This window comes from Mus musculus, chromosome 19 (assembly GCF_000001635.26).
Source record: "Mus musculus strain C57BL/6J chromosome 19, GRCm38.p6 C57BL/6J".
Taxonomy (NCBI): Eukaryota; Metazoa; Chordata; class Mammalia; order Rodentia; family Muridae; genus Mus; species Mus musculus.
This window is the reverse complement of record NC_000085.6, coordinates 10,605,565-10,629,828: the sequence shown is the minus strand read 5'-3', so window position 1 is coordinate 10,629,828 and position 24,264 is coordinate 10,605,565. Positions and strand designations below refer to the sequence as shown.

At 44.2% G+C, this 24,264-nt stretch overlaps 1 protein-coding gene across 2 annotated transcripts; it reads right to left on the bottom strand.

The window, feature by feature from the left end:
- Ddb1 (damage specific DNA binding protein 1) lies at window positions 1-24,261 on the bottom strand. Of its 2 annotated transcripts, XM_006526639.3 has the most exons (28): window positions 24,063-24,261; window positions 22,836-22,984; window positions 21,920-22,036; window positions 21,357-21,578; window positions 20,002-20,037; window positions 19,013-19,127; window positions 18,088-18,185; window positions 16,798-16,956; window positions 15,638-15,721; window positions 14,861-14,977; window positions 14,239-14,341; window positions 10,705-10,780; window positions 10,501-10,609; window positions 8,110-8,288; window positions 7,845-8,008; window positions 7,660-7,767; window positions 7,332-7,539; window positions 6,395-6,490; window positions 6,191-6,302; window positions 4,982-5,105; window positions 4,498-4,662; window positions 3,839-3,933; window positions 3,067-3,237; window positions 2,594-2,703; window positions 2,171-2,340; window positions 1,965-2,067; window positions 1,281-1,404; window positions 7-750 (listed from the first exon to the last, which is right to left on the bottom strand). In XM_006526639.3, the coding sequence occupies exons 1-28, from the start codon at window positions 24,121-24,123 to the stop codon at window positions 667-669; spliced, it is 3,459 nt and encodes a 1,152-aa protein (XP_006526702.1). In that variant the 5' UTR covers window positions 24,124-24,261; the 3' UTR covers window positions 7-666. The 2 variants fall into 2 exon arrangements, with proteins under 2 accessions (NP_056550.1, XP_006526702.1); NM_015735.2 differs by lacking the exon at window positions 20,002-20,037 and having other exon boundaries at window positions 1-750; window positions 24,063-24,232.
- Window positions 24,262-24,264: the final 3 nt, after the last annotated feature.

Below are 24,264 nucleotides of genomic sequence, written 5' to 3'. Positions count from 1 at the left end.
TAAGAGTTTCTTCTTAGATTCTACTTTATTTGGTAAAATTCAGAAACTAACAACCAATTCACAGCCCCCACCTCCTTCTCTGTGAAGAAGGGAGTTCCCCGAGACAAAAGGGCTGTGGCTTGGGAATTCTCCACCATCCCAGGTTTCCACTCAGGCAGCCCGTAGCCTGACAGGCCTCCAGGCTGATGTTCTCAGAGGCAAGAGAAGAAAGCAAAAGGAAGCTCTCAAGACAGTGGAACCCTCTCGACCCTCTTCCCTCTACCTCAACCTCCCCACACCCACAACCTACATAGACAGTGGAGGACAAAGCACGAGTGTGAGGTATCACACACAGGTGCACAGAGCTGCTTCTTGGCTGAAGAGTGACAAAAGTCCTCCCCAGGAGGAGCCAACTGGCAACACCATTCAAGGCTTGGTGGTCCAAGGTGATGGCTGGTAAAAATCCAGGGAGAAAATATTTCACTTTCAGCCCAGCCCATTCCTAGGTCTCTAGTGAACTGGTTTTAGTTATAAAAAGCCCTGTTTCCACACAGGTCAGCTGTGGCTCTAGGGGCAGGTGGCTTAGGGAAAAGCCTCCCATGCCAAGAAAACAAGGGTGGGCAAGGGAGGGGAGGATAGGAGGGCAACGCCTTTAGGGAGGGTCAGGAAAAGAGATCCTGTCCTTGGCTAATGGATCCGAGTTAGCTCCTCCACGACTTTGATGAGGTCATCTGCAGTTGCCTCCCGCTTCATACCACTGCCATCATCATACTGAAACGAGACAGGGAGAAGGGCCATGGAGACAAGAAGGTACTCTCACCTCAGCAGGCTGAGAGATACCTACTGGCCACCACTGCTGCAGCAAGGAAGAGGATTTCAACAAAAACCTGGCCATAGCCCTTAGGGATTTGGTTAGTCAAGCTAGCATTGAGTCTGTCACTGCTCAATATTCCCTCCCAGGAATACCTTCCCCAGTGAGCACTCTGGACTCCTAAACTACAGAATTGGGAAAGGTTACTTCCTATAGGAACCTAACTCTACCTTCTAATCTTGCTAGAGAGCCCAGGCCTCTTGCTAATGTGAAGGTACTAACTCAGAACAGTTCCCAACACACAGACATCCAGAAAGTACCCACAAGCCTCAACTACACCACCTTTCCCTTAAACTCCTCTTTATGTAGTAAGCATTATGGAAGGCCACAAAGGGCCACTGGCCTCATGAGTTCTAGGAGAAAACCTGGAGTCAAATCTCCAGGAATGATACCTGTTTTAAAGGCCTAGCACCAACACAGCACAGCTCACCTGCAAGTTTGCCACAACCTCCTGCATCTTAGGGCGGCTGATATCTAGGAAACTTTCAATCAGATCACCATCGATGAAGCCTGTGGCTGGTTCTGTCTTTCGCTCAGTGTGAAAGGATCTCCAGGTGGACAGGTGAGTTAAAGAACATATCTGCAAACAGCCCTGCTCTCACTCATCCCCACCTCTGAGCAAGACCAAGACAGTCGGAAGTAAAACAGCAAACAATAGGCTTCTACTAAAACCCATACTACTTTTGGACAGTTTTGGAATTGAAAGAAAGTTCTGCTTAATCCAATGGTTCTCAATTAGGGTAACCTTTAAAAGGTTATGGCAAAGCCCAGAAAAATATGAATAGATTGAAAAAATATTCCAGGCAAATCTGATGTCCATATCACCATCCACCCAAGTCTGGTCTCAGAGTCCTAAATAATCCAATGCTTAGAGAGAGACCAGGCCCAAAGCCCTGCAAGTGAGCAAAACACTCAAGAGTACTCTTCCTGGGACAGTCACATAGGCAGCAGCTTTTCCAGGCCTTGCCTGGGAGGGCTTCAACTGCTCCTGCACAGGAATGGATGGCTGACCCTTTAGGCTTTGGAGTTTCAGCTTCTTCACATGATAAGCAAAGCTCTCTGCATGTGCTGGAAAGAGCTTCCCAACAGACAATGCTCTGGAAAGAAAGGATATAAGGAGTGCTCAATCTTGCCCACGCTTTTGATGACCTTATTGAGTCGGTTCTGCATGTCCAACAGGAGGTTATACCAGCTCTCTGACAGCGAGGTCACCAGCCCTGAAGAAGGAAAGGGGCAGTTAGCTTATAGAGCACTTCAAAACCTCGACAAGCCAGGGGTGAGCTTGCTGCAGCTGAGTGTGCCCTACAGGAATGACCTTACCTATCATGCCGTTGACTGTGCCAAAGAGCACCGAGCCCTGTGTAGGGGTAGAAGCCTCGCCCAGATTCTGCATAACTAGGGAGCCATGGCAGAACACATTGACAAACTCGCCCAGGTGGAAGAGACCAACCTCCTGTAGGTGCTGCCGCTCCTCATCAGTGGTGGCAGCACTGAAAGACACGAGATGTCACTTTCTGAACCCATCTCCCTAAGGAGGCCTCAACAACAGGACCACATTCAACAAGACACCATGTGCTGAGTGTTCTGGGAAGACCATCTGGAGGTCAGTCTCCAAAGCCTCTCAATTTTACAAAATAAACCTCTGCCCATGAGGGGCATGCATAACCCACACAGCACTGCACACGCTCAGCCCCACAGACCCAGAGGCCTAGCCCTAGCCTTGGTGCTGCAGAAGCTACTCACCTGTCCTTCTGACACACAAACAAGTTAAAGGCATTTTCAGCTCCCAGAAAATTGTCATCATCCAAGATCTCCACTGCACTCATCCAGTTGGGATTAAAGTCTCGGGCAATCTGAAAATAGACAATGTACAAGTGTAGTCTGCAGTGTGGAAGCCAGTTCTGAAACTAGTCAAGCTTTTGGTCAGAAGCCAAGGTTTCACCTGCAGAAGGTGCAGCCTCGTGTGTAATAATGGGCACCTTAGAGACTATATCTCAGTCCCACCCCCTCCTCACTCCATTGCACTCCGCTCTAAAACTAGCCAACAGAGGCTAGTAGTTGGTTGTAATTTCCCAGAGATGGAAGTGGAATTGGCAAGGTGGGGGAGGAGAATCTCTAAAAAACTTAGTGGCCACAGAATGTGGCTCAGGGAGGACCCTAGTCACCAGCAAGGGGTTACATTGTATATAAGTCTGGACCCAAGTCCCGGGCACTACCTCTTCAAAGTTTCCTTCCATAGGCTTGTAGGCAAGCAGCAGCACTGAGCGCATGAGGTCGCCCACCAGGATGAAGTCGCCCTTGGTCTTCAGGTACAGGGCCATGATGTTGTTGTAGTGATTACACTCAGTGCGAAGCTCCTTTTCTGTGGTCCACTCATAGAGCCGCACCTGAAAAGCCACATGTGTGAGCTGGGAGGCCCAGCACTCGGGAGGCAGAGGCAGGAGGATTTCTGAGTTCAAGGCTAGCCTGGTCTACAGAGTGAGTTCCAGGACAGCCAGGGCTATACAGAGAAACCCTGTCTTGAAAAAACCAAAAAGGAAAAAAGAATGCTAAGGAAAATAAAGGTTGGTTCATTTTGTTTTAATGAAATACTCTTTTAACATGGACATACCTTACTACAGAGGCCACAGCCTGTACCCTCTGCTTAACCTCCACAGCACTCAAAAAATCTAATACATGCCTTTAATTCAAACACTCTGGAGAAGGCAGACAGATCTCTGAGTTCAAGGCAGCCTGGTCTACATAGTAAGTTCCAGGACAGCATGAGCTACACAGAGAGACCCTGTCTCAAAAAACCAAATCCAAAACCAAGCAAACCTTGGAGGTTCCAAAACCAAATCCATCCAAAGTCCAGCTCAACTTCAGTTCCCCAAATTCCAGCTTAGAGTCCATTCTCTACTCCCACTATTCTGCTATCCCTAAAACAAACTCCCCTACCATCATTAAGGGAGAGACATTCTACAAACATGTACAACCCATAGACCTCACCGTGCTATTGATGCTGGCAAGCAGCTTCCCATTAAACTCCACCATAGAGTACACAGCTCCTTTTACTTCCTTTTCAGCCACAGTCTGTAGTTTTCCTGGGAGGGAGAAGGAGAGATACTCCTTAGTCTTTTTTATAAGCTCACATTTCATCTAGTCAAGAGTATCCCCTGGTTGCCCCATTGACTTAAATTTTGCCCCTAACCCTCTGGAAAAAAACAAAAGGTACTGGGAGGGGTGGAAAGAGGGTAAAATGCAGTCAGGATATAATGTATGAGAATGCTCTCTTGAGACACAGCTACAGTGTACTTATGTATAATAATAAATCTCTGGGCCAGAGCGAGCAGGGACTGAGTTGACCAGAGCGAGCAGAGGTCCTAAATATTCAATTCCCAACAACCACATGAAGGCTCACAACCATCTGTACAGCTACAGTGTACTCATATACATAAAATAAATAAATAAATCTTTATTAAAAAAAAAAAAGAGTCAGCAAATACTGAGATGAAGCGTAGGTCCCCAGGCAATGATGGGAATGCCTCTAATGGGTACCAAGATCTGCCTCCTACTCTAAGTCATCCTGTTCAGGCTCTGAGATCTTAAGAGGCTAACTGCTTCCCCCGGATTTCATATCCTTCATAATCCAAAGACTGTTCACTCACCATCTGAATACTGGAAGACCACAATACGACCCTGCTTGGGCTCTGCCTCTTCAGGATATACCATGGCTGTGCCCACAATGAAGTAAGTGTTGGGGTCTTTACCCAACTTGCAGGAGACCAGGCTGAGGGCATACTCGTTTTGTAGAAACTGATGGGCGTGAAGCACTAGGAGAGGAGAGAGGGGACGGATTACAGATATTGTCTCCACCCCTCGATCACGTGCTTCTGTGAGGCTGTGGCAGGCAGTGTAAGAACACGAGCCACTCACTGCCCTTGCCGCTTCAGACTGTCCGTCCCCACCAGCCTGGGCTAAGGACAAGATGGCCAATGCTCTAGATTTAACGCAACTGACAGCTATCAGCGGTGCTTTCTCTGCTCCAACCCCAATCTGGCTTTTTCTCACAGGAGAGCCTACCATCCTGTCAGGCTCCAGAGCATTCAGGCCACGATGTAAGCAAAAAAGGACAAAGGAGCTTGTCTGCACCTTCAAAGGTGTGCTGGTCAATGATGAGGAGGTTGTGCACCTCCACTTCTTCTCCAAAGGAGGTCTCGTGAGGAGCCGTACTGCTGGAGAAAAGTTTGCTGGAGCTGACGCTGCTGGACAGGGCCTGCAGGCAGAGAAAAGGCATGCCATCCCTCTTAAAGCAGTGAGTGGGAGTGAACAAGGCTGATGCTGGCAGAGCAGCAGAGCCTGATGAACGCGGTTTCAGAGAGTACACTGGAACCGGAGGGTAAAGAGTCAGATCACACAGGCGAACGGCATGTTGGCCCCAAAATCTAAAGATTACAGCAATGTTACAAAGTCAATCAAGCAAAACTGAAAACATAAATCCAAGCAATCTACACAGTGATAGACTCTACCATCAACAGTCATTTCAAATAAAAACAAAGTTTAAAGGCTGGAGAGATGGCTAAGCGGTTAAGAACACTTGCTGCTCTTACAGAGGATCCAGCACCCACAGAGGCCATCTACAACTCCAGTTCCAGGGGATCTGACATATTCATCGGACCTCCTCAGGCACTGTAGAAGCACAGCACACATATCTACGTTTAGGCAAACAACTAGACCTCTGTTCTCTGGATTAAGAAAGCTAATTCTATCAGATGTGTATCTCAGGAATGAAAGAAAATGATCCACGACCAATCTCCATAGAATTAATGTGTATCTCTGAAGGTTACATCATTATAACCCTGTTTCACAGACCAAACAAAACAAAACAAAAACAAACAAAAAACCCTGAAGGGTAGTTTTACCCAGATAAGGTCAAATGATTAGCAATAAACCGTAAAACCAATTCTACTGGGTTTCAATTATCATACTGTTATCTATTATACCTTTCTACTGTCAACTACACACATTGTACAGAGCATTCAAGCTCATAAAAGAAGAAACTGCTAAGCTTGTGAGGTCACCAAGTAATAGCTGCTATGTTTGGGACGAAGGTTGTTTCAAGTTGTTTATGTGGTGCTGGGCATGGAAGCCAGTATCTGTTCAATGTAGTCAAGTATTCTAGCACTCTCTACGTAAAGTTTTACTGCAACCCAGCTAAGTGCACTCTTTGAGGCTACAATGACAAAGGTGGTAGTTGAGACAAAGTCCATTCAGCCTGCAAAGCCAGATTATTTCCTATTTCACACTATGAAGAAAGCCTGCTCACTCCTACTGCCATCCTTCTCTGCTCACTGTCCTCACCTGGGTGCTGGCACTGGGCCTCAAAGCAGTAGTGCCTCCACTGCTATCTTGGACTTCAATGCGGCTGGAAAGGACCCCAAAGCACTGAGACACTTCCTGATAGCAGATCTTCCTGCAAAACAAGCATGAGACGATGGTACCACTCAGAAAAGTCTAAGATACTACCTGCCAACTCCCTCTGCTGCTTCTCAGGTCTGCACTCACCTGGGAGACTCATAGAGGGGAACTGTGCGAATATGGAGCTTCTGGATCTCATCGATGGTGCCAATGGTGAGAGTGCTGTTATTGGCCAATGCCAGACTAAATAAAAAGAAGGGATGCAGTTTAGAGTGAGTTAACAAGGAAGGATTCTCCCAAAACACAATGACACCAACTTGCTGCAAAGCAGGGTTTCAACCCCACCTCATACCATCATTCATTTGGGAAGACCTAACTCTGATGCTGGGATCCACCAATGAAGATAGTCTTATATAACTGGTCTGGGTAGGCACAACAGCTTTTGCTAAGGTACAGGCAAGGTTGAGAATCACAAGTCTAGGTAGGAGAGTGAATCTAACACACCAAGGACTCACTGGCTGGCAACCCCTCAGAACTTTTAGCAATACATTGCTATCAAGCACCTCCCCTATGGCTGCTGAAGGAGAAGCAGGGAGTGCATACTCATCACTAAATCTGGGGTCCTAAGGTAAAATGCCCAGTGGCACAGACCTTTAAGACCAGCATTTGGGAGGTAGAGGCAGGTGGCTCTCTACAGCCAATGTTACAGACTGAAACTTTGTCATACCCTACATTATACCCGCAAAAAGATCCTGTCCAACACTCATGTAATTCACCTGAAAAATTCCTGAAATATACAGATTCTAGAACATAGTAACCTCAGAATCTGAGGAATCAAAAACTCTATGCTGTCCTTTTCAGAATACCTCACTCATCTACTTTCAGCCCTGCAAAAGCTTTCAGATGTTTCTAATAAAAACCCCTGAGATACTTCCCATCACAGTGATTTATTGACTTGGACACTGGAGGGAAACCTAGAATAAGGGGTGGGATGGGATGGGGTAGGGAAGAGTTAAGGAGGGTAGGAGAAGCAATACGATGTCTCCAGTTAGTGACTCCTGCTTAAGACAGAAAACAGGCTCACCTGTCAGGATAGCCATCTGAGTTGAGAGGACACATATAGTTCACCTCCTTGAGGTTGACATTGGAGAAGACCAACTTGTGATTGCTGCTATAGATGACAGTGGGCCGGTCAGAGCAAGCAAAGACGTTGGTGGTAGAAAGAGAACGGAATGTCCTCAACACCGTGGGCTGGGTGCCCAAAGTCACCTTTTTACGGTCACTCAGTAAACCTGCAGAAAGAACAGCATGAGAAGAAGGAAAGAAAACAGGACAACAGCTGCTTGGTTAAGGCTCAAAGCCACCAACACTCCCTATTTCTGAAAGAACCCACACTCAATGTTTTTCCTCACCTGTCTCGATGTTGAGCCCAAAGTAGAAAAGAGCCCCATCTCCCAAGGCACAAAGGAGGTAGTGGCTACTCTCAAAAGTGGTCATCAGGATGGATCGAGGAATGATCTCTGTGGGAAAGAGGAGCTTTAAAGTCTCGTTCCACATCCTGACTGGAATTTTAACCCAAAATACCAATAGCACATACCTCCACCCAGCATCTCCTTGTGTAGTAGTTCAAAGGATGGGAGCTTCAGGATACGAGCTGAGATGTCTGTCCAAAGTCCAATGGCACAAAGTGGGGAGAGGCCATTGCTGTCCCCTAATGGGGTGATATCCAAGCATGCCACTTCATGTTCCATCTCTGTGTGGCTGAACAAAGAGGAATGAATATAGCAGAGGAAGAAACCCAGGGACCCAAGATGCCCCACAGAACAAAGAATACTACACAGAGTATAAAGACACTCCTGTACCTGATTTGCCGGAGCTCCTGAGGGTGGATCTGAAGGTAATATAGTGCCCTTCCCACGGCAACAACCACCTGGCTGCTGTTACAGGAGGCCACACTGATGTTCTTGCCCTGAGGCTCTTTCCACTCGCTGACCAAAGCTTTGGGCTCTTGAGACACCAACCTCACAGATGCTGAGGTGATCTACAGAAAGATTAGACGTCTCAAAGCAACTGCAAGGATGGTTTCAGAAATTCAAAAGTGCTCCCCGTTCCCGCTCCCAGTTAGAACACAGATAAACTACAGTTCTACCATTACAGTCAAGCCTCTGGTTCTAGGACCCTCAAGAATACCAAAATCTGCAGATCCCCAAACCCCTCATATAATGGTATAATATTTGCATATTACCTATGCATGTCTTAATGACTTGTTCTGGAGCTAAGGATTAAACCCAGGGCTTTACATGTTCTGCCACTGAACTGTGTTCCTTCCCCAGACCTTTAGATTCCTTTATAAGACCTAAGACTATGTAAATGCTATATAAGTAGCTGCTATACTACATACACTATACACTATATACTATACACCATCACCCAACCCCACCCCGACACACATTTGATAGAAACACAATTCACAATTGTTTAATCCACATTTGGGTCAATACATAGATATGACTCATGGATATGGAATGCAAAATCCATGTACTTTTCCCCAAAGACTCTCTAAAATTAATTACAAATAGACATCATTTTTACTGAAGGAAGTGGGCCTAAAGCTACTACTTTACATGCTTGCTTTGTGTGTGTGTGTGTGTGTGTGTGTGTGTGTGTGTGTGTCTGTCTGTCTGTCTGTCTGTCTGTATCACAAGCTTGCTGGGACAACGGCAACCCTCATAAGGTATCAATGGGCTCAGATGCAGGGACCACCAAGCTCAGTTTTTCTTAACCCTAAAATCAGATTTCTAATCTTCATGTTCTTTACTGGGCATGAGTAATTAAAGTCTTTAGCAATGGCTGCAAGGCTGTACTATATAACATGTTTGTTTTGGTGCTTCGGTCTCATGCATGCTGATCTACACAGTAATCCCTAAAATATTACATAAACTTATTCTACTATTGAAACAAAAAGCAAGCAAGATAACACTACTACTATTAATTCATGTTACCTATCATGACTAGGAATAAAAGCCTTTTTTTTGAGACAGGGTTTGTTTGAGTAGCCCTGGAACTCTCTCTGTAGAACAAGCTGGCCTTGAACTCACAGAGAGCCCTCTGTCTTTGATCCCAAGTGCTGGGATTAAATGGGTTGTGCCACCACAGTCCCGATCTAGATTTTTACCAATCTACTACTGCCAGTTGACTAAAGGAAGACCAGCGGATAAAGATGAACAGCTGTTTAATACTAAGGCATTCAGATATCTTGTCCACCAATGGAAAAATGCGAGAATGGCAAAGAGAAGGAGAGTATAAAACTTGGAAGGGCAATAGGTCACCACAAACTTGAAAAGATGATGAGTGTCAGGAAGGTGTTCAGAAATCAAATTCTCACGGAAAACAAGAAGTACAGATCAGCCTTCTGCAGACCCATGTCAAGCAAGGACCAGCATAGACCAAGTGGGTGTTAATGTATGACTAGTGTTTTTTCTTATTCATTGTTTTGCTATTTCCCAATTTTTTCTCTAATATTCTTGTGTAGAGCTAGGCATGGTGGCCTTTAATCCTAGCACTTGAGAGGCAGAGGTAGAGGCAGGTGGATCTCTATGAGTTCAAGGCCAGTCTGACCTACATACTGAGTTCCAGGATAGCTAGGGCTATGTAGAGAAACTCTGTCTCAAACAAAGAAAAATATTTTTGTGTCAGTGTTAAAATGAAAGGAATAAACAGTATATCAAAAAGCATGATATAATTAATGCCACAAAGTTACATATTTTTTAAACATTTGAGCAGTGTTATAGCAACCCATGACTTTTTAAAGATTTATTTTTTTTGTAAATGAGTTAACTGTCACTGTCTTCAGACACACCAAAAGAGAGCATCAGATCCCATTATAGATGGTTGTGAACCACTATGTGGTTGTTGGGAATTGAACTCAGGACCTCTGGAAGAACAGCCAGTGAGTGCTCTTACCTGCTGAACCATCTCTCCAGCCCCATAAATTATATTTATCATAATCCCAGTGTATAGAAAAACATAAATTGATATCCAGATGCTGATGAGAGGAAAATAAAGCTAAAAGCATCTACTTCAAAGTTAAAAGTTACCTCTGCACAATAAGAAACCACTGTCTCCTACCCTCTAAGAACTTTTACATTATTTTTAGTGCCATAAAAATGGGTTAATTAAAAGCCTAGTAGCAGCTACTCTTGCATTCTGGGTCAAAGTGAAGTCATGCTCATTTGTCCCCTCTAATCCTCTACCTGGATAAGTTGCTGATGAGCCACGTTGCCACAAAAGAAAGTCTGCTGATCGTCCACAAAGCCCATCAGTTCTGTCTCTTCCACTTCCTCTCCGTTTAGCATGAGAACTCTGTAGCAGAATAAAAGGAAGGTTCAGGTTAGCCTGGGACCAGCTTCCCAACCTTGCACCGTCATCCCATAAGGAAGGAGCAGGCCTGCCCTTACCTTGTCTGGCCCACAAAAGAGAGCACCAAAGTGTCATCCGTCTCCCGACCGGGGTCAGAGCGCAGAGGCCATAAACCTGGAACAAGGAGTAAAGCATAAAGTGTACCATGAGCCAGCACCCAAGACGTGCCCTCACCCTAAGCCACGAGGGGGGCGGAAATCCCTTCTAGTCCTTCCTGATATTTACACTCTAAAGAAGTCAGATTTTAGAATTTGCTTGAGACTGAAGTTTTCTATTTTTACCTTGACTCTAGATAAGAGTATTACTTCCATGACTCAAAGTTAAAATTTTATAGTTCAAGCTGTGAAATGAAGCTCAATGGTAGAACATTTACCTAGAATATGAAGCTCCAGTTAAATCCAGCAATAACTTTCAAGTATTCATCAAGTCTCACTTTACACCTCTTCTGACCTATCCCCCAAATTAGAAATCAGCAGGAGTTATTGTTCAGACTGTTTTTATTAGAGAAATAGGATTTGTATTTTCAGCAAACACAAATGTGAAATTGTATTTGGCTTTTAATTTTACAATACATGCAATGCAAATGACTGTCTAATTTTCTGTACCCACAGACTATTTAGTTGGGCAGATGTATCAGTAAGGAGTAAATTTGCATTTCTCGCTTTATGTATACGAAGGTCATGGAGAAGTATGAGAATCACAACTCAGTTTGATGGTAACAGTCTCTCTCTAAGGAGTGCACAAGCATGTTTATTTCCTACTGCTGTTTCTTTTGGGAAGAGCCTGGGCATACCAGGGACAAGACCTTACTGTGTAGCCCAGCTAGTCTCACACTGCATCCTTATGCCACACCTAGCTCATTTACTTTTATTTGTATTATTCTTTGATTGTAAGTGAAGCCTGTTAGCCATCTTCTGCCGATTTGGGGACAAGAATTTGATGTTCTTTATTGCAGGTTTTAAATTAGGGAGACAGGACTTCTGTCTAAGATGAAGTCCAACTATTTTACCTAGACTGTCTTTTTGTTTTTTGTTTTTCAAGACAGGGTTTCTCTGTATAGCCCTGGCTGTCCTGGAACTCACTTTGTAGACCAGGCTGGCCTCGAACTCAGAAATCTGCCTGCCTCTGCCTCTGCCTCCCGAGTGCTGGGATTAAAGGTCCGCGCCACCAAGACCTGCTTACCTAGACTGTCATTTCTAACTTAGCAAATGTTTTTGTCTACTTCTGAACAAGTCTTAATGTTTCATGGAGCTGAATTTATCAGTTTCTGTTTCTGTATTTGTTGAACATGTGTGCACTTGCAGGGTTGCAGGTGCATTGGGACGCAGAGGCCAGAGGTCCATACTAGGTGCCTTCCTCAATCACTCTCCAACCTGTTTTTTGAGACAGTTATCTTTCAAGACTGAAAATACAACCATGGGGTAGAATGTTTGCCTAGTAGTATAGGTGAAGCTGAGATTTAATTTCCAGTATCGCAAAAAAAGAAATGATCTTTCCCACTCCAAAATTATAAAGAAAACCGTAAACTTTTCCTAGCTCTTCATAATAGACTCAAACTTATCTTTCCCAGATGCCTGCAGCCATCCCAGTCTTATCTATTGAAGTCTCAATCATTAATGTCATATTTCAGTGGAATGCCACCACTGACAATACATTTTCATGTGGAACTGTGTCTGTTTCTAGACCTCTGAATCCCAGTGAGACTGCCTATCCATGCAACAAACCAACTATTTTAAAGGTTCTGCTATGTTGCCCAGGCTGGCTCTGATAACCCAAAATGAAGCAATCCTGTGAAAGCCTCCAAGTAGCTAATGCACTATAGGTGTGTATCACCTTCTGCTGTACCAGGGGCCAAAACTAAGGCCTCATCCACGCTAGTAAATGCTCTATTAATGAGCTGCATCCACCCAGCTCCCATTTACACTTTCAACTGAGGCTTAGCAACATGTTTTAGTGTGTGGGAGTACTAGCCTTTTCTCACTGGTCTATTTAAAGTTTTTCCTCACTATTCTTTCTCTATGTGGACTAATTTAGGTAATAAAAATAATAATTAAAAAAAAAGCTATAGATACCTCTATTGAGACACATTAAGGAAACTGTGAGTCAAAAAACCTTTTTTGGGGGGGTGGGGGTGCGGGGCCCGAGAGATGACTCAGGAGCACTGACTGCTCTTCCAGAGGTCCTGAGTTCAATTCTCAGCAACTACATGGTGGCTCACAATGGAATCTGATGCCTTCTTCTGGTGTGTCTGAAGGGAGCAATTGTACTACATAAAATAGATCAATATATATATATATATATATATAGATAGATAGATAGATATAGATATAGTATAGACTTGGCATGTCTTTTTATTTGACCACTCCCTTTAAGTGTATGTGTAGTCAGCACGAGTACTTGCACATCCTTGTGCCTTTGGAGGACTGAGGTTGACACTGGTATCTTTAATAGCTCTCTGGCTAATTTATGAAAGCAGTCTCTTGCTGAACCTGAAGCTGACCAATTCCAGGTATTCTAACTAGCCAGCTTGCTCTGGGAATCCTGACTCTGCCTCCTGTCACATGGGTCCTGAGGATCTGAACCCTAGTCCTCACACATGTAGGACAAATGCTTTATCCACTGAGTCATCTACCCAGCTCTTTCATCAATCTACTTTAAAATCCTTTAGGAGTATTTTAAAGTTCTTCTTGTAATAGAATCCATAAGTTCCTTGGGTTTGGGGATGTTTTTGCTGAGGGGGGATGTGGGGGAAGAGAAAGCATTTTGTTATTGCAAACTGCCTTTTTCTCAATTCGATTTCTAATTAACTGTGCTCATATGAAAGCTGTTATCTCAGCCTGTTTGTCTTATAGCCTACTTCTTTAATGCATTTGAACTGTGGATAGTGTTTCGGTTGATTCTTGAGTTCTGCAGTTAAACATTCACATTCTCTTTCAATCCACATAGCTGTTGAGAGACTGGCTTGCTTTCCTAAAGCTGTGTCTCCTGCACACAAATCTAAGCTGGTTTTGCTGTATGGTTTTATGTTACCATTTTTCCTTCAGAACAGGTGAGGTTAGCTCACTCACACCTGCTGATGAGACAGCTGTTTACTATCATTTCTGTCATGGTTTTAGGTTATATTCTCTGTCTGTCTGTCTTTCTCTCTACAGGGTTTCTCTACATAGCCCTGGCTGTCCTGAACTCTCTTTAGAGAGCAGGCTGACCCTGAACACAGATCCACCTGTGTTTGCCCTTCAAATGCTGGAATTAAAGGCATGCGTCACTATGCTCAACCTATTGATACTTTAAAAGGCTTACTATATAATTTTTTCTTTTTCCATCGATTCTCTTACATTTAGTATCTGCTTCTACATTCCTCTAAACTAGTACCAATTTTGATCAATATTTCATAGTTTTCATCTGTCCTTTAAACATGCACGCCTATGCATGTTCTGTCATTACAGCTTTTCTTACTCCTCCTCATTTGATGTTTTCTTCTAGCTCTCACCAAAATGCCTTCACAACATGTAATGAGGCCAAAGGCCAAAGCCACTCAAGTAAGAGCTGCACCTTTGCCCACCAGAGGCTACCTTTGATGCCTGGTAAGTCAATGCTGGCATGCTCATGGATTCCAATGCCGTTCCGGATGATCCGCAAGGAACCTTCCTTGAAAGCTCCAGAGCAAGTGACCAGCTGCAAGTAGAGAAAAGGTTTCTCAAGAACCCCTCAAGAGACTTGGGCAGTTATACCATGCCAGCTCTAAATCCCACGACCCATACTGTGGAATCAGATTTGGGACTGCAAACTTAAGTTGTTGATCTCCAGAGCCCCTCAAATTTACTAAGCAGGTAAGATATCCTAGTCCAAAAAGCAAGAACTTTCAATCACTCTTCCTAGGAATCTTGCTTAGATCCTGGAACCTAGCATACTAAAAGAACTAGAGTCAGACATAACTTGCTACTTACAAGGTGACCTCTGGCAAATTAATCCATTTTTCTCAGTCCTAAGTTTCCCCACTTTTGGGATGACCAAAGAATACACCTAACAAGGTGCTAATGAAATTACAGAAATGAATATACAGTGTCCGGCACACCAAGATAGGCACACTATAATCAGTAAAGAGGCTCTTCAGTGCACACTCCTCATTCTAGATAAGCAAGCAAGGACAGCTGAAGAGGCAAGCAAGACTTTATTCCCAGGACTCCCTCTTACCTGACCCTGTCCCTGCCTCTCCAGGTCCACCACACACATATCCACAATGGGTCCTAAATTGGTAAAGGTTTCCATGGCCACTACATAGGAGCCTTGTTCGTTGCTGTCGACATTGAGCTAAGAGGAAAAAAAGAACAATGTTAGTCCTAGAACATCCCTGATAGATCCACATTATCCAAAAGAACCTCTCAATCCTGCTTTTGCACTTCAAACGATACTTCTAGAACAGGACTGCTGCCAAACAAAGCTTTGAACATAGAATCCCATGCACAGGCAGAGAAGCAGTAAATTTTTAAAAACTTAAAATGTATGCCGGGCAGTGGTAGCACATGCCTTTAATCCCAATACTCGGGAGGCAGAGGCAGGCAGATCTCTGAATTCAAGGTAGCCTGGTCTACAGAGCGAGTTCCAGGACAGCCTAGAGAGACCGTGTCTCAAAAAATAAAACAAATAAACATGCATTTAAATTAATTAAATTAAAATAGAAGCATTTTTTTAGGAGGAATGTCCAAAGTTTACCTATGACAGAAGGGATCTATCCATTACATTAGACCATGACCCACTTGAGGTCTTGTTCATCACTAAATGTATAGGGACCTTCACTCTGCCAGACATATTTACTAAAGAACTATCAAGACACAGGTAAGAAGTTAATAGAGCAGAGAGGTAGATAGCAGAGATCTGAAGAAACCAAAGTCCAGCCAGACAACAAACAAATTTAATGAAGAAAATTATAAGCATAGTGAAAAGAAAACCAGGAAGATGATGTTTTCTCACCTTTACGAGCTGGGAGTCACCTAGGCGAGACCCGACAAATACAACACCATTATCAAGATAAGTTAGGCACTCAGCAATGGAGGTCTAGAAGAAAGTCAACAGATGGAGGAAATTAGGATTAACCCTTTAGCCATAATTTGGTAAACAATTACTGAGTTATTTAGTATCCCCAGGACACATGAATCACATCTTTACATCCCTGAACTGTGTGACTTCTCACAGCATTCCACCCACACCCCACAACTTATTGTGCTAGTTCCAAACAGTAACTTTAACTCAACACCTCCAGTCTGCACAATGTAATTAAAAACCTCTCAAAGTCACTGCAAAGTATTAAGCTTTGCCAGAAGAGGAGAGAGGCTGAATGGCAAGGTGAAATGACACATGAAAATATCAGTAATTACAAATAATAAAGATGAAAGCAAAATTTTAAGAAGCATTAAGTCTTTTAGGAGCTCCTCTCAGATTTCATTATCAACACTGGTCTGGCCAGGGCAGTGGTGGCACATGCCTTTAATCCCAGCTCTTGGGAGGCAGAGGCAGGTGGTTTTCTGAGTTCGAGGCCAGCCTGGTCTACAAAGTGAGTTCCAGGGCAGCCAGGGCTATACTGAGAAACCCTATCTCGAAAAACAAAACAAACAAACAAACAAACAAACACTGGTCTGTAGTCCTTGTCTTGTACTCTGATTTCCTTTCTTCCTTTGGTGTCCTTGGTGTTTTGGGGGGAATTTGCCACTGTCCTGCCTTAGCCTAAGTGCTAGGATCTCAGGTGTACAACACCACATCCAGCTGTTTCACTTTCTTTTTATGCTTCAGATGTTATCTAACAGCATGTAAAACTCTCCAATAGCTAACTCTTTCAGAAACCAACTTCTTGCTGGATGGTGGTAGCACACACTTTTAATTCCAGCACTCAGGAGGCAGAAGCAGGCAGGTATCTGTGAGTTAAGGCCGGCCTGGTCCATAGAGTATTTCTAAGACAGACAGGGCAACACGGAAATATCCTGTCTCAAAAAAAACAACAGAAACAATTTCCACAGTAGAACTGACAACCCCTTCTAAAAGGTGTTGAGAATCCTAATTCCCAAAGTAGAAGCACGGAACCACACATTTGGGCTAAGCACCTAGGAAAATAAGACAGGAGCAGGGACAAGTCCTACCTCTCCGAGGAGTTCCACTCGAAGGTCCTTGAGGGTGACAGTGCCATCCATCTGCTCCTCCTTCTCTAAGAGCAGCATGAAAAGCCGTCCCTCCATATCTCCCAGAAGGTACCGCGAGCCATTAGGATCCACCCGGTTATGGCACACAATAGTGCTTTGCTGCCAAGCAGGAGGAAGCAGCCATTAGTCAGATCTTGTAAACTAGGAGCCCTTACTTACTTAATGTGCCTTCCAAACCTGCTGGGCCGCTGCATTATCCAAACTCAGACAGTTAATCCCCAAAGAAATCAGTCAGATGATAAAACAGGCAGCCTTTGAAGATAAGTTTCTAAAGAGTTCAATCAACATACCTTCAATTTTACTCCTGTATTTTATAGAGAACAGAAACTACCACTGAGTACTCTAGACCTGGGACAGAACTCAAGGTGTAGCTCAGTGCAGCTAGGATATTAATGTGTACTGATTCAATCCCCAGCACACAAGAGGAAAAGAGACAAAAACAAAACCCCACACACATACACAAAAAGACACAATAATAAACAGCTACAAGTACTCACTCAGTACAAATACTGACACAGATTACTCAAAAAAGTAAATAAAATTAAGCTTTTATGCTTTAACTTTTTGGCTTAAAGTGCTAAGACCTAAGATTTTTTATAAAATTTGGGTTTTTAATTTTATGTGTATGGGTATTTTTGCCAACATGCATGTTATGTCTGCACATGACATGTGTGCTGCACCCCATAAAAGCCTGAAGAGGCATCAGATCTCATGACTGGAATTATACACAATTGTAAACTGCCATGTGTGCTGGGAATGAAACCCTGGATCTTCAGGAATACTAGTCAGTCTCAACCCACCGAGCCGCGCCTCCAGCTCCCTTTGTGACTCGCCTTTTAAGTCTATAGAATTTATCAATGTGTATTTAAGCCCGAAAATGCTACATTCAGTACAATTTGCTAAAATTCTCTCTTCTTTTCCTTGGTGGCTGGGATTAAACAGAGCCTCATACATGCTAGGTATGCACTCAGTATACTCTAGACCTCAAACTTTCCTTCTTAAAGTTGCCATGTTTCAAAAAAGTAAACAGTATTTCTCCTAGTTAGCAAGCAAGCTAAGCAAAACCAAGCTACTCTCACACCGATTTCCCAAGAGTAACCAACATCTCATGTGCACAGTGACCAGTGTGATAGATATGTGTAACCTCTTCCTGATCCACCGAGAAAAGGAGAGGAGCACGGTCAAGATGTAAAGGAAGGCAAGGAACTAGAAAGTAAAACACTTGCTCACCTTAATGATAGGAGGAGCAATTGCCAGGTATTTATCACCGTTATGATAGGTGATTGATTCCTGTCCAATGATGATGGCACCTCCAAAAGGCTCTGGGACTGCAGAAGAAAAACAGCAAGCATTAATAGGATCAATACTTTGAAACTACCACTGAACTACATACATTCCTATTCCTAGAACTCACTTTTTGTTTGTTTTGAGATGGGAATCTTACTCCACTGCCCAGGCTGGCCCAGACACCTAGGTTCAGGTGATCCTCCAGCCCCAGTCTACTGAATGAGGGGAATCTACAGGCACTTGGTATTTTTCCCATTCTTGGTGCTTTAGTTCAGAAGGGTAGGGATACTCTCACTGCTCTCCCACAGGTACTCCACCCCTGCCCAGTTCCTTCCTACACTTCTGACCTTTTCACAAATAGACTTTTACCTGCTTCCTTGTCCCTTCTCTTGTTCCTTAGCTTGACCCCAAATACTCCTTATATCAAGGTCACTTTTAAGAAGAGTTAATACTGTTTTGGGATTTTAAATGTTGGATGAGATGGACAATGGAAACATAGGGGGGAAGAGTGTAAGGTGAGGCCTGGACAAGTCCCACTCAGCTATTTCTAATCTATGAAAGAAGTCAGACTAAGTAAGCTATACTGGCTCCTTCAGGTACCAGATGTAAAAGTGAGACAGACTTTACATAAAACATCTCAATGTTTTAGCTGTCGTGACTACACCTGAAGAGTAAAGTTACACTTCTGGGGGAAGGAACAAAATCAGAAAATCCCAAAATCAAATATCAAAAAGCCATTCAGAAAGGAGACTTAGGGGAGGACAAGCTTGTATGGTTTTACATAAGCTTAATAGTGTGCACTGAAAAGGAGGATGAAGATGAGGAAGAGAACCAGATCATACAGGGATCTCCCCCCAAACCCACCAACCTGCTATCACCATTGAAGCTTCGGCTTCTACATTCTCCTGTTTCCAAGGGCCCTTGTTGAACTCCTTCTCTCGAAGAGACACCTCATAGGTTTTCACATGCCGCCCCTGAGGATCCTTGAGTAGAAAGAGTGGAATGATTAGTTAGGGTGCCCCAAACTGTAGGGGTCCTGTAAGGGACAAACCACCACCACCCAAGATTTGACAATCCTGTCACACCAACTTTCCTGTCCTTATTTGTTAGAATACCAATAGTCACCTGCTGAGCCTTTATTACTTTCTGAGTAGACTACAGGGTCTAAAATGTGCTGTTTCTAATAATTCAAATCACCAGCAAAGTTTAAATGGAAAATTGAACCTGTCACACTATGCATACAACTGAGAGATAGACCTCTTCTCTTGACCTCAAGGAATGTATCAAATAAACAAGAGAGAGAGAGAGAGAGAGAGAGAGAGAGAGAGAGAGAGAGACACTGAAGCTAAATCTAAAAGATTAAGAAGAGTTGTTTTGACAATTCCTTTTCCCTCATTTTCTGTGTATGGAGGGGAGTGGGGTATGTGCACATATACATGTGTGCAAGATCATGTGGAGGCTCAAGGCTGATGTTGGGAAACACCCTCAATTCCAGGGTCTCTCAATCGAACCCATATTGTGCCTATGTAGCTACTCTTGCTAGCCAGCTTGCTTCTGGGGAGCCTGACTCTGCCTTCTAAGGCCGGAATTACAGGCAGATCGCCACACCCACCAGTCCTTTAAGTGGGGTCTTCATGCTCATACAACAGCAAGCTCTTTAACCACTGAGCCATCTACCCAGACCCTGTTTGATACAATTCTCAAGAATACTCTGAAGAGGTGACCGCAGAAACAATACAACTTATTGCTCCCTTAAAGGTAGTCAAAAATGCTCCAGTCCCGCCACTGTCAACTCCATCTTCCTCTCCTTTTTCTGAGTCGTGACTCTTCCCCTCCTTTTTTGGAATCATGACTCACATCAGTCTTGGGGCTGCCAAAGTCACCTTTAAGAGGCTAAAGAGCAGGGGAGAAAACGACATTCAGCCAATGAAGATGGCTTCAATCAAGCTCAGACCAAAGTCTAAGACATCACGGAAGGAATTTAATCACGTGTTTCAAGAAGCACATCTCAGCCACTGTGACAGCCCATGAAGTGCTTAGCTGGAACACCTTTCACATACAAGGTGACTAATAATCATCAAATTAAACTGTTGGCATAAAACAGTCACTTGCGGTTGATAAAAACTTTTTCATCAACGAGAAAGGGAAAGGACCCATCTTCACAGAAAGTTCAGTGAACATGGATTTGAGTCTCTGGGACCCACAGAGAGCAATGAAAACAATCACAACTGGCAGCCCTGGTCTGGGAATAGACAGAGTCAGGCCAGCCCCATATAGTCAACACCCTTGTTTTAATGATACAAAACTGAAGAAAAAAAAAGGAAAGAAATTCAAAGTTTTTTATTTCAGTTCTGATAGCTAATAAGATCAAATAAAATCATACTCAACTAGTTTTGGCTTTATTTAACCTTACGTTAACCAGTAATTACACAAAAAAAATACCACATACACTTCCATTACTGCACAGCTATGTAAGTGTTCCCAGGCCCACACTCTACCATCCTATGTAGAAAGGGACCATTATTTATTTCACTACAGGCAAGTAACCTGACCTCACACAGTCTGGCCCTTTGTTAAAGGCTGAGATTTTACCAAGATGTTGTTGGCATGTTAGTCTGGAGCTCTGCGCCCCACCCCCACTTAACAAGTCTGAACCAGAGAACAGCTGTCCAGGATCAGCTCTGCTAAAATTTTAGGCACAGACTAAAATAGAAGTCAAGAGCCAGCAAGTCACCAAAAGTGAGTGCTAGACAAAACATGAATGGCTTTTTCAAAGACTAAACTAAAGCACTACCAAGATATTTTCTCTTGGCTCGTAAAGGCACGTTCTGAATCACTGTTCTACAGCTAAGTTTTTATAATCCTCTAGGCATGTTGGTAAGAGACTCAAACAAAGGATAAACTAGGTCACCCTATAAAATCCCCCAGGCCTACTACTGGAGTGTAATCTCAGGATTAAAACCTGCTATAAACCTGACAGCATTCGCTACCCCCAAACAAGTAGTAGTACACACACACAAAAAAAAAGGGTGTGTGTGTGTGTGTATGTCAAGGGTCAGCTCTGACCCGTATTAACTGTTTTTTTAAATGTTTCAGAAATAGTCAACACTTCTCCTAGCCTGCTACCAAACCCAGACACACACATTCCTTTGGCAAGCATCCCACTCCCATCATTCCAAACCAGCTTCTCCCTCTCTTCTCAGCTCATGTACCTGGTAGACAAAGCAAATGGTAGGTGCTTGACAACCATACAGGAACTTGACATCAATGACGTGCAGTTCCTCTAGGCGGATGTTAAAGGCCTTGAGCTCTTTATTGTCTCGGTCTAGTGGAATGACCTTGAAAAGGCCATCGTAGAGTCGAAGGCCAATCATACGGCACTCAGGGTCAATGATGCCAATGATGCCAGTCTCCGAGGGGCGACCAATGCGGTCCTGAGGGGGGAAAAACTGGAATTAGGGTAGGGAAGCTCACTCAAAGCAGCAGAAGATACTGGGTACAAAGCTTTCCCAGGCAGATATAGGTTATAAGACCACCCAACATGCCAGGAACCCAAACATGAGCACATTGTCGTTCCATCGTCCGTCCCCCACCCCCACGCTGTGAGTGAATTTTTCACTTTCCCTTGGAATATCAAAACAATTCAAGCCATGTGGGCGTTCTCCATTTCTCTGATTACACAGAGTGACACCCTGACAGTTAACTGCTGCTCATCACTGCATCATGACAGCAGTCCTTGCAGGAAAAACTGATCAGCCTGAAGCAGCCACCTCACCTGGACATTGCCATGGGCTCTTGTAATGATGTCAATGCTTTCGCCACTCTGCTTATACTCCAAGATACAGGCATTGTATTTAGCAGTCAAGATGAACAGCAGGTCTTTGCTCTCCCCCTGGAATATTATCAAGAGATTCTTTCAAAAGCAGGAACAACCTGTTCAGCCTTAACACCATTCTTTAAGTATTCTAAGCTTTTAAAGAATCTTCCAAGTTCTACTCGCCACACAGAGGAAATACTAAGCGAGCCTGTAACATGTACTAAGCTCGCACAAGACCCTAAGGGGATGTACAAAAGGCCAGGACTGAGGCTGGTAAGCATCTAGGCCTTGCAATTTCAGCTCTCTTTCTCTCTGCTCTACAAGCAAAGTCCTCTATAATTCACCTCATTCTATTCAAGATTTGAGAAGAGAATGAAATGTTTCTCCTTCACCTATGTATGTGGAGAGAAAGTAATCTGTAGTAATAACAAGCAAAGCTACAATAGATCTTTACTAACAGTCCTCAAAAACATTCATGGTTTTTTGGGGTTTTTTTGTTTTGGATACAGTTGAATTACAATTGTTCTAATAGTAATGAAACTGTTAAGCTAACAGGATGTGCTTACTCTGTGAAAATCAATCATTTTATCTTCACAGTACTCTACGGGAGAGGGCACCGTTACGCCCATTTGTAAACGGGGAAATCAAGGCTTTCAAAGGTGCTTTACATGAGATGACTAAGAAATGAAGCTAGGATTAACACTACAACCTCTGCGGCATTAACCCACAAGCTCCTTCAGGTTCTCTTCCCTAATAACTCTCTCCTTCTGGGATTCTGGTTACAGACTGCCATTCCCAAAGAGTTTCTACTTAAGCCTTCACCCATCCCATTTAAACTCTGCACCCAAGGGTTCCTTCAGGGCCCGTCCCTTACCTTGGGCCTGAAGAGCTCCATGACTGCAATCTTCCCGTACATTCCCACCTCTTTGACTGGCCGAAGACCCTCCGCAGTGACCACATAGATCTCTAATCTTGTGTTTTTAGCAATCAACAGGTTCAGATCTTCCGCTGAAGTAAAGTGTCCTGAAAGAAGAGAGCCTCTAACTTTGGAAGCTGGAGGATAGGCCTTTCAGGTACCTCTAAATAAATCTACCTAAGGACCTCGCCTCCTCACCAAATGAAGCACCTCAATGTCTTGCTTCACACACTCAACAAAGCTATAGTCTTAATCAGACTTTTAAAAATGTACTGTCGACTGGGCAACAACAGCCTGGCCTTCAACAAACTATGACCACGAAAATTCTTCGGATGGTTGTTGGGTTTTCCTTTCTAAATTACAACAGCAGACTGTAATTGACGCTAATGGAGAAAGCCTGTGTTTCCTTGAGTTCCCATCCAGAAAGATAAAGCGAAGAAAATTTCCCAGAGCCTTCAGTGTTGTCCTTTTATCTCCCAAGCAATCTACCAACACCACCCAGCCCTCTGTAGCTCTCTCTGAACAAGAAACTTTTGTTCTGAAATGATTAGCATTTACGTAAATACACGAATTTAAGTAGCTGAAAATATGAGTTCAAGATGAATGTTCTTTGGTTTGGGATGTAACTGCCGATAAAGAGCCACGCACACAAACAAGGCAAAGCTCGCACACTGACGGGCCAACCAAACCTTGTTCTCCAGCAGCGCCCTGGAGTAAACAACAGCCCCAGGCAAAAGGGTGGGTCTGGAGAGGGCCGGGGGGGGGGGGGTGCAGACATTGCTCAAATTCCTCAACCTCCTGGACATCCACCGGAAAATTATGAACTCAAAACTTGCCCCATTATCATCTCCCCTTTCCCCTGACCACATGGGGCAAGTTTGAAGACTCAATCAACCACGCACACAACTCACACTTCGCTCTCCGTCCCATCAGGCCTGGACCAATCCTCAATAACAAGTGACCTCCTATGAGCAAAAAAGGACCCAGAATAGCTGCTTCCGCTGCCCAAAAGGCGCGTGGTGGGAACAGCTCCTTTGAGATCGCGAGCTAAGGGGGACGTTCCGCGACTGCCAGCGCCTTCCATTCCCGGAGCCCAAGTTTTTGCTCCCGCCGCCCCTGGGGCCGCTGGCCTCCCTAGGCCTGGGATCCCTCCCTTGCCCGGGTCTCCGGCCGGGGCAATCTCACCGGTCACACAGCCGTTCACTGCAGTAGGCTTCTGCGCCGTTACGACGTAGTTGTACGACATATTGAGGCCTTGGGTTGGCCCGTGGGGCGCCTAGAGCGACGATAGAGAGACGGGCGCGAGCGAAGAGACTGAGAACCCCCACCCTCACGCAGCCAACTCCGTGGCTGCTGCCTCCGCCCCTGAGACACGTTGCAGGCCAGA

What these genes read in the sequence shown, in the direction of transcription:
- Ddb1 (XM_006526639.3), bottom strand. Translation starts at nt 24,123, where the DNA reads ATGTCGTACAACTACGTCGTAACGGCGCAGAAGCCTACTGCAGTGAAC. An exon ending in TGGAGCTCTTCAGGCCCAAG is followed by an intron (nt 22,037 to 22,835) that starts GTAAGGGACGGG and finishes ATAATATTCCAG; the next exon opens with GGGGAGAGCAAAGACCTGCT. An exon ending in GGCCCAGTGCCAGCACCCAG is followed by an intron (nt 5,106 to 6,190) that starts GTGAGGACAGTG and finishes CTCTGCCTGCAG; the next exon opens with GCCCTGTCCAGCAGCGTCAG.